The 10,561-nt window shown below is 45.1% G+C and overlaps 1 protein-coding gene across 1 annotated transcript; it reads right to left on the bottom strand.

Annotated features, from left to right (window-relative positions):
• Window positions 1–8,103: 8,103 nt before the first annotated feature.
• On the bottom strand, window positions 8,104–9,870 carry LOC112663922 (proline-rich protein 9-like). The gene is made up of 2 exons (XM_025452939.3): window positions 9,733–9,870; window positions 8,104–9,244 (listed from the first exon to the last, which is right to left on the bottom strand). Exon 2 carries the CDS (start codon window positions 9,222–9,224, stop codon window positions 8,898–8,900), a length of 327 nt encoding a protein of 108 aa, XP_025308724.1. The 5' UTR covers window positions 9,225–9,244; window positions 9,733–9,870; the 3' UTR covers window positions 8,104–8,897.
• Between the last annotated feature and the right edge of the window lie 691 nt (window positions 9,871–10,561).

Here is a 10,561-nt window from a genome sequence, read left to right as displayed (position 1 = left end):
CTTTCTACCATGGCGTGGGCTCTGTTGTCTTTCTGATATGGGATTCCCTGCTGAGGACATTGAGGACATTCTGCAGTTTTTCCCGTAAAGTTCAGCTCTTATTCACAGGGGCCTAAGATGGCTGTACTTGTGCTAATGCTAAACTTGAGGTGGGATGGCCTTAATTTTTCTCGGCCTCCACACTTATTAGCATCTGCCTGGGTTTGAGTAAAAGCTTGTTCTGTATTTGACACCCAGTTTTCCACTCTGATATGCCATAGTCTTGGTCCTAAGACTCTGGGACACATATCCCTTCAGTGATTGGCTGGCAAAAGCTGTTTTCACTATATTCAGAGCAACCTATAAGCGATTCAAGTGCAGGAGTAGAGGAGACTTACAAGTGATAAAGGAGGAGATCCCTGGGTGGCTCAGTGGTTTAGCGCCTGCCTTCCGCCCAGGGAGTGATCCTAGAGTCCTGGGATTGAGTTCTGTGGAGGCCGAGAAAATTAAGGCCATTCCACTTTAAGTTCAGCGTTAGCACAAGTACAGCCATCCCAGGCCCCTGTGAATAAGAGCTGAACTTTACATCACTTCAGTTACAGGGAAAAAAAACAGCCTACAGCTTAACGTCCTAGAAAGTCCCATATTAGAATAAGAACAGAGCCCAAGCCAAGGGCAGGAAGCCCCTATTAGAATGAGAACAGAGCTCAGTGCCCTTGAAGGCCCCATATCAGAATGTAAACAGAACTTGAGAAATTCCTCCCCCCTTCTGGAGGTCCCCTAGACCAGCCTATAAAAAACTAAGCTGAAACCCAGCTCGGGGTCCAAGTCCCCGCTCCGCTGTGTCGGGTACACTTGGACCCAAGCTCGAGCTTGTAAATAAACCCTCGTGTGTTTGCATCGGTGTCGGCTCCTCCGTGGTTTCTCGGATTCGCAATCTTGGGCACAACAAGTTCCACGCTGGGCTTTTTGCATGGAGCCTGCTTCTCCCTCTGCCTGTGTCTCTGCCTCTGTCTCTCTCTCTGTGTGGGTCTCTCATGAAAAAAAGTAAAGTCTTAAAGAAAAAAAAAGCTTAAAAAAAAAAAAAAAACAAGTGATAAAGGAAAATTTCAACATTTGTGGGCCTTATTCCTGGGCTCCCAGGGAAGCTATGCTTTAATATTTGCCAAGGTCAAGATGACTTAACAAGACTTCAAAGTGATAAAGGATAGTGGGAAGACAGGCAGGGAGGAACCAGGGGCTCCAGCTCCAGCCCTACCACTCTTAAAAGGATTTTACACCATCCTGGAAGAAGCCCTTCACCCTTTCCCATGTGACAAAAGGGTGACAAAAGCTTGACTGGATGACAGGCACAGGGAGGGTTAACCGCCCACCAACAAGCCCATAAAAGCTCCTAGATTTAGAAACTCCAGTGGCAACCATCACAAGTCCTCTTCCTCTTCTAGAGCTTTGTTATATCGCTCAATAAACCTTGCTTTGCTGCCCACACTCTGGCCTTTGTCTTCATTCTTCAGAGTGGCGTGACCATGAACTGAGGGCACCAGCAGAGAAAAAAGTAATGTAACAAAAGCATGGGATCTGTTTCTGCCCCAATCACACATTGTACATCTGCATCATTACAAAAAGATAATAATAACCAAAAGTAAAGATAAGAAAAACAGCAAAACCTTCCTGGTTCCCATCAGATTAAAGCCATGATCTTGCACATACTAAAAACGTAAGACAAAGCCTGTAGCTTAGCTTTCTGGAATGCCCTTTGTCGTGATGACTTTTAACTATTTGAACTCCCCCCCAAAACAAACAAACAAACAAACAAACAAACAAGCGGGAGAGTGAGGTTCTTGCCTCAGGGATCAGCATCAAGACTGAATCTCGAGGACAAAGGAGAGTGAGTAAAGAGAGTTTCACTAAGCAAGGATACAGAAAATACTTTCAGGAATAAGAGGGATCCTGACAGGGTTGCCACTAAGGGCTTTTAGGGTTGGTCTTTTATTGAAAGCTTGCCAGACACTTAAATCATCTTAACCCTCTACTGATATCACCACTGAGTAAGGACTAGTGATGACACCTTTAATGGTGCACTTCCTTTTTAGGGTCCAGTAATTCTTTGTTGGTCACAAGTACCTGTTATAACAACAAGACCCCACCTCTGACACCTGGGACAGGATGGTCTGGTTTCCCTTATCTCTGATTTCCTTTCACCTCCACACTTTTGGGATTTCTGTGAGCCTGATCCCTGTAGCCCCCTACCTATCTCTCCCTACCTAGCCCTGCCTGTCCCTTACTCAAAACCTGTATAACATTATACCTTAACTGTATACCAACTTATACCTTTTAAATGTTTCTTCCCTGGAGCACTCTACTTATGAAAATTGTGTATCCTGGACAGTTGTCCTAACTAGGGCTCGAATAAAACTTTTCCTTTCTCTTTAAAATTTTAGAAAAGTTTTGTTCAATTTTGTGTTGATGCAAGATTTTTAAAAATCTAGTTCAAAATTTTTATTACCATTTGGCCTCTTCTTGCATACTTTCACTACTGTACAAGTAGCCCATTTCACTGCTGGGCCATTTGATTCCTGTTATGAGTATAAACCTGCCTTTCTGTACCCTAAACTCACGGAGACATGCTCTTCCCCTCTGGAGTCATATTGGAAAAATCTAAAGACAGCTGCCACATGCTTTGGAAATCTTTCTCATCTCTGGATGAAATACTCCCATTTATCAATCACCACCTGTATGACATGGTGCCCAGAGGCCTTGCCCTTCCACCCACATTCATTTGAATGGATTAAAAGTTGGTCAGTGTCCACCTTCAAATGTGTATCTGGAGTGATACTCCAGAGGCCACTGTCTGTGGAGCTTCCTTGAGTTCCTTATTGCTCTGCTAAACTTGCCCCCAATCCCTACATGGCTGGCTCCTCTGGCTCCTTCATGTTTATACTTAGATGTCACCTGTTCAGAGTAGCTTTTCCTGACTAAAGAGCACCCTTCCTTACCAGAGTATTTTGTCACTCTTTTATTTCCTACGTTTTCTTTATTTATGCATTTGCTCACATGCTTCTTGTCTGTCTCCTCCTCTTCATGTAGGCTCTGGGAGGCAGAAACTCTATGCATCTAGTTCACTGCTAAATCTTCAGTGCTTGCAACAGTGCTTGGTACCAACAAGCCTTCAAAAAAAATTTTTTTTTTAAGAAAGAATAGGTTTTATTTATCTATCATCTATCTATCTATCTATCTATCTATCTATCTATCTATCTATTTATTTTATTGGAGTTCAATTTGCCAACATTTAGCATAACACCCAGTGCTCATCCCACCGAGTGCCCCCCTCAGTGCCCATCACCCAGTCACCCCAACCCCTCCCCCCCCCGCCCACCTCCCCTTCCACTACCCCTTGTTCATTTCCCAGAGTTAGGTGTCTCTCATGTTTAGTCACCCTCATTGATATTTTCACTCATTTTCCCTCCTTTCCCTTTATTCCCTTTCACTAATTTTTATAGAAGGTTTTAATCCTTACAGTCGGATTCCTGAGCCTATATTCTGAACCACCATGCCTAATGCACCTGCCACATATGTTATATAACTCTGTCTTGCATATTAAGCCTTCCTCTTATTCCATTAGATGCTACATCTCTGCTGTTGCCTCCACCAGCACCTTGCCTTGGCTAACCCTCAGTGTGGCCTTCTCAGACATAAGGCCAGGATGGGTGTGGCCCACAGAAGGCCCAGTGCCTCTGTGGCCAGTAGATGGTGCTCTTGGATAAACAGAAGCAGTCCCTAGGGTTTTTTTTTTTTTTTTTAAATTTAATTTAATTTAATTTAATTTAATTTAATTTATTAATTTATTTTTTTAAGAGGGCTGGTGGGTACAAGATTGGTTGGGAGGTTGGGAGTGTGGGAGATGCAGAGCCCTGCCAGCCCACCCTCTCTTCTTCCAGCCACCTCTAGGTGAGAGGCAAATATCCATGGGAGAGAAGAAAGAGCAAGAGTGGCTGAGTCCAGACCTGCCACCCATTGACCGAGGCATCCTGAGGTTAGAGATGGCAGTGGGAATGGAGTGGAGGACATGGGGATATCTCCCACTATACTACTTCTCTGGCCAAGGATCTAACAGTTTGTACTTATACAGGGCTAGCCTGGGGACCTGCCAGTTGATCTAGTGTCCCTCACCCAACACACACAGACACACACAGACACACATGCACACGCATATGCATACCCAGAATGGTGCTGTGATGGACAGCAGGCAGTAGGCACTAAGCCTTCTGGGTACACAGTTTTTCAGAAAGTTCTCCCCATTTCAATCTTGGGCTGCAAATTCCTCCAGCATAGACATCTCATCTGCTTTCCCTCTGTGTTCCCATAGCAACAAACATCATGTCCTATATATGCAGGTACACAGACAGGGTAACCAACTTCTCTTGGTTTCCCTGGGACCAGTGCAATTTTAAAATCAAACGTCCTGCATGCTGGACACCCCCTTAGTCCCAGGCAAACCAGGATGTTTTGTCACCCTATAAATAAAAGAAGCCTTTTTTGTCTCTGCTCAGAGGGCATGCTGGTTTACTGACTCTGGGAGTTCCTAAGACTTCAAGGTAGTTGGCCCCATGAAGACAGGCAAAGAGCACAGCAAGGCACAGCTGCCATCCAGGGCTCTCATGCTGACAGGAGATACAGGTAATTACACACAGGGTAGCTGCAAGGGGGAAACAGACCTCTCGAAACTTGTGTAGATGCACCTGCTGGCTCCTTGACATGGAAGATTTCCAGGAGGAGGTAAGTTTGAAACTCATGGGCTGACAGACACAAGCAGAGGGAGAATCCTGGGTGGGAGAGAGAGAGACAGATGCAGGTAGAAAGGAGGCTATGATGGGTTCTCAGGTACACATGCACTGGAATAGATGGGCCACCTCTGGCCCAGGAGAGAAAGGAGGTCCAGAAGGCAAAGAAGCAAGGAATAAAGGGGAGAGAGATGTTCTAAACCTAGACTGGGAAGGTTGGATTTGGAAGTTGGTGAGGAATTATTATAAGGTACTACTTAAGGATGAAATGTTTGGGCCCCATAAAGATACTAAGAAAATACCTAAATTTGAGGGAGCCACTTGCCATCACTTAACTTCCTCCTTTCCTTAGTCTCAAGCCATGAAGCACCCTGTGCTGGTCCCTAGGGCTTCCAAGCAGTGTCCTAGAGGCCAGAGTAATTTTCTCTGTCTTCTGACCTCAGGGTCTGGCCTTCTGAGTCTCTTTGTCCTGTTACGTTCCCCTGCCCCTGGGTCCCATTTTGCCCAGGAGAGCTAGATGAGCTAGTTGAATCTTAGTGCCGGACAGGTTGGGCGGAGGCTTAGTATTCACACTTGCCATCACTCCCTAGTTGCATTCTTCTAGTTCATGGGAATGTAGCATGTCCAAGGGAAGCTCTTGTCACCAGCAAACAAATCTCATCATAAGAAAATTCTTAAACTGAACCAAATCAGTAACTTCTATCCATAGATCCCCACTGTGTCCTTTAGAACCTCGCAGAAATCCAATCCCTTCCCCACTAAAGCACTTAAAATATTGAGAAAAGCTATCCTGATCCCTTGGGTATTTTATTTTCTAGTCTAAATATATTTCAACAGTTTCTAATATGAAAGTGTTCAGGCCATTTTACTATCACATGGGTCCATCCCAACAGTTCTCCAGAGCCTGGTGCAGAGTGGGTTCTCTGTAAATATCTACTGATGTTTTCTTGATACTTTTACTCTTGACACATGGAGCCCATAGGTCCACTCTTGTCACATATTGAATTCACTGTATCAAAACTGAAATCAAATCAAGTTAAGAGAAAAGGACAAAAGAATAGTTTACCAAACTGGAAGATTTCAACATGAAAGTAGCAAGAAGCTCACAAAATGAGGCTTACAGCTCAGTTGATAAAGCGTAAGTACATCGATCTCTATTAATGATTGACTACTAGAGGCCTACATTCTTTCTAGGGAACAGTGCTGCACAAACTTACTTGCGTGTTGCCTATAGGCTCATGAAGCTGTGAGGTCATGCTCATATGAGGAAAGCTTAAGTTCGTTTAGGGTCAGAGCTCACATTTGGGGGGGAATCAGGATAGTTGTGAATTTCAGTTATGCAGCTATGGGTGCTCGATCTGGGAGTATATTCAAATTATGGGCTCCAGTTTTGTCTTTTCCTTAGGGACTGTCAACTAGAACTTCTAAATCCAGACTCCCCTTGTTAATGTCTCTCTCCCTCTTTCTGAAAGGTTTCAGCACAGATACAAACACCTACATCCTAACCATCCCATGTCCCAGACCCATGTCATTAGGGCCCTGACCCTGTAGCAGCAGTGTGGGCAGGGCCTAGGTCAGAGCTCTGTGAGCACGAGGAAGGTATGGCCGTTCTCACTGCAGAGTGCGATGAAGGTCTTCTGGCTCCTTGATGTCTGTTCCTTCATCTACAATCTGTAGGTGTGTCTCCTTGCCATCTACTGAGGCCTCCCCTGTAATCAGCAGGCAGTTCTTTCTCTGATGTTGATGGACTCTCTCTGCGTGTTAGCATGCACTTCTGCTCAGCGTCTGAGTGCCCTATCTTGGACTTCAATCTGTGTATGCTTTTAGTGCTGGAGAACAAAGACATTTCTTGGGCTTGAGCCAGGCTGGAGAAGTGTCATGAACCTCTCTCCCCTCCCCCAGCCCAGTTAGAAGCTCTACTGCTAGGAGGGTTCTCTGGGCCTGTTGTAGGTTGTGGCCCAGGGGGAGCACAGGCTTATTCCAAAGCCAGAAAATAGAAGAGAGAATTTATTCCAAACATGCAGGGAGGGAAAAGAACTGCGATTCAAGCACCTGGAGACGTTCAGTACTTGGGATGTCCAGGTTTTAGAGAGGCCCCCTAGGCAGGCATGGCCTATGGAAAGCAGCTTTCTAGTTCTGCTCAGGGATGCTGCCTGCCTGTTCACCACTGTCTTTCTAGCCCCTGGCACTCAGTAGGTGGATGAATAAATGAATGTGAAGTCAGTTCTGGAAATCTTTCTGTGTGTCATAGGCACTTCTTCATACAAGTAAAAGCTCTATTCTGGAATCAGGAGGGACTCCAGTTGGAATCTTGACTTCACCACTTACTTGCTTTGTGAGGCCAGACCAGTTCCCTAATAAAGATAAAGGGGCAATGCATGAACCCCTCGAGCTGCTGCCAGGATTCCCTCAGAAAATGTGCATAGAGCTCAGGGCCTGTGTTTGCCATCTGCAGAGTCAGTGAGCCCTCAGGGCTTCATGTCACTGCTTGAAATCTTCCCCCAAGTTTCCCCCTGCATCCTCCTCTCTTGCCTTAGAAAATCTCTAAGATTAAGGGATTGAGGTGAGTCCAGTGCTGCAAGGCCCTCAAGTCAGCCAAGTAGCTCCCCACTGGGTCTACTCATATGGGCTGACTCGGAAGGGGGGGTGGCCCAGGGGTGTGATGGGCCTCTTCAGATCTTAGGAGACTGGCTCTATGACTTAAGAGTCCAGATCAGACCTCAAGGCACCACTGAGGAAGCAGCTATGAGGTCTTTCATGTAAGTAAGTCTTGCTTCTACTGGATCCTTTCAGTGAGAGGAAGTGGGTGTTATGCTACAGGGAGGTAACCTGGGCTGACGGGCTTTCCTGAAATCTGAGATGGTAGGCCTATTTTGGTCCTTGAGTCTATTCATCTCAGAATTATGCTTAGTTCTTCCTTCTGACAGTGATGCTATCTATGCTTGAAAGATATCATAGATTCACTGGGGACTCCTTCTTTCATATAATACTCCTCCTCCCCATTTGAGTCCTTTCTCCCAAAAGCAAGGATCAGAGAGGAAAGTCATAGTGGCAAGAATTCTGGATGTGAAATTCTGAGTGTAGGCATGTCCCAGGCTCTGATGGATTCTCCTAGGTGGGAAATGTGTGCATAAGTGAGCTCATGATGCATTATGAGTGGGAGTGGAACAATCCACGTGAACTTCTATGAGGCCTCTGTCAACATTGTTGTTTTATCTGCACCTGAGAACTCTGTTTTTCATTCCTACTCCAGATTGTCCAAAAAAAGGGGGAACATGATCATCACAGGGAGGGACTGTGGTTGGGCAGTGAGGAGGAAGAAAGAACACACATCAAGCCAGACTTCAGCCTTGAGATCAATTTTATTTTATATTTTACCTTCGCCAGGGAGAAGAAAGCAATGAAGCTGGAGAACAGCCCAGATTGCACCACACAGACACAAATCACATCTCTAAAGCATGTAATATGAAATTATAGGGCCCAAAGCAAACCAGCCATCAAGCACAAGATCAATCAGGACCCCAGACACCCCATCTCATCTGTCCTTATTGACTGTTTGGATTAAATCATTATATGCTTTTGTTTCATTTTTAAAAGCACAACTAACATTCCAATGTCCAATCATTTGCATTTCCTTTTTAGGATGCATAGACAAAGTGACCCAAGTTTTTATTTCTGTAACACCACCAACCTCTTCTCAGTATTCATGGTGGTGGTGGTGGTAATCAGTGCAAAGTCCATCAAAAGTCAACTTGTTTTGATGCTCGAGTAGAGGCTGATGCTCTGAATGATGTATGGAAGCATCATTCTTGGCTGTTACACACTCAGGGCTGGGTGAGTTCATGCCCTATGGAAGCTGGATGATGTTTCTATGGTCTTCCCTTATAACAGCACTCTTCCTACAGTTTCTACTTTCCACTAGACTGCTGAAAACAATACTTATTCACAGAGATTGATGAAATGCAGAGAAAAATGTCTTCAGAGACAACAGACCCAGTCCTGGAATACTGAAGAAGCCAGGCAGCAAGAACAAAGTGCACAGAGAGGTACCCACAGGTGGAGGCTACCATTGCATGGGCTTGGATTCGGTTTTCATCTGTTGGCCATCTTCTTGACTCAAGATGGCATTATGAGACCCTACTTTCCCTTGCTGAGGGATAAGCACTTTTCTTGAACTTTCTGTGGACAAACTTCCACACATTTTGTCTGAGATAGCTCCTGGTATGGCTCTATACACTGAGGTGGGAATTGGTCTTGGACCTGCTGTGGGCAACTCTCTTGGTTTAACTCCTGGCACTGAGGAAGACACACCTCCTGAACTTGCACTGGGCACTTCTCTTGGCAGGGATCCTGGCATGAAGGGAGGCATACCTCCTCAGCCTTTGCCTGGCATTGCTCTTGGGTCTTTTGAAGACATGGAGGAGGCACACATGGCTGCTTGCACTGTTGTTCATTAAATGACATCCTAGGGTGGATAGCAGGACCTGAAACAAACACAAGATTTGAAATTAACTTTAGTAATAGTACTAGGATGGGAACTGGGAGATGACGGGTTGGTAGAGGGAAATGGAAAGTGAATGATTATTAACCCTAAGAACTTGTTTGCAGTTTTTTAATTTTTTATTTATTTTTTATTTTTTTTATCCTTTTCTCTTTTCGATCCCTATTTCAGCTCCCTCTGATAACCATATCCTAGGTGGGAATATTTTCATAGCTCTTGTCTAGATACTCATAGCCCAATCCTACCTGACACTTAGTTCCACCACAGATCTTCCCTTTTCCTCTATTTGACTAATCTTTTTGAAAACCAGGTACAAGAGACTAGACAGATACACAGGATGGTGTGAGAGGCCCAAGAAATGGCAAACCACTGAAAATCAGTGGGAAGTACAGTGCAGTGGAGGAAGAGAGGAGCCTCCTGAAGGCAGAGCAGCAAGTGGGAGGGAGAGAGGGCACAGATGTCTCCACTTACCTGTCTTCAGCAAGACTCAACAAAGGATGTGGATTGCAGGGCTCAGCAGAATAGGGACTTTTATATAGTGCCTGGTCCTGCCTCCTGCAGTACTGACTGGCCACGTGGGCTGATGTCCTAATTGTGGAGTCAACATAACGAGCTTCCTCTGAAATTGCCCATAGTTTGAGTCACTGCTTGGGATGCCTGTTAATCAGTCTCCATTTGGGCTGCTGGGTCCTTACCAGACCTCAGCAGGGAGGGGCTCCTTTCAGATCTCTCTCATTAGAGGTAGCAGCGAAAGAATGTTCATAAAACGTTATCTTAGTCTGTTAAACTGGGATGGGGTTCCTTGTCTGCCCAAACTGGTTCAGGAGGTGGCAAGAGATAAGATCCATCTTACTCATCTTGTCTTTACCCACAGGAAGGCCTAAGGCCTTGGGGTCTATCTGGGTCAAGGCCATGTATGGCCGATTTCAGACATTTCCACTGGATGTCTCTTCTTTGAGCCTGAAAATCACACTTCCAGACCCAAGGAAGATGGATTGTCCTATGGTCCCAAGCATACAAAGGATCTACAGTCTCCTGGAGATAGTGATTTTCCTGCACAGAAGTCTTCGGGGAAATTGGAGTCATTTGTTACTCTTTTTTTTTCCCCCCATTTGTTACTCTTAAGTTGTGAAGTACGGTGGAGGAAAAGAGAGGGAGAAGGCCGATAACCTTCATTTTCTTAACTTTGATTTATGACATTTCTAAAAATGGAGTCACTCACAGAATTTTCACAGTGACCAAGAAAACAGGATGGAACAATATTGGTCTGCCTCCTTGCTTTCTGGAAAAACTTTTCCTA

Source organism: Canis lupus, chromosome 17, assembly GCF_003254725.2.
Source record: "Canis lupus dingo isolate Sandy chromosome 17, ASM325472v2, whole genome shotgun sequence".
NCBI classification, from domain to species: domain Eukaryota; kingdom Metazoa; phylum Chordata; class Mammalia; order Carnivora; family Canidae; genus Canis; species Canis lupus.
This window is presented reverse-complemented; position numbering and strand designations above follow the sequence as displayed.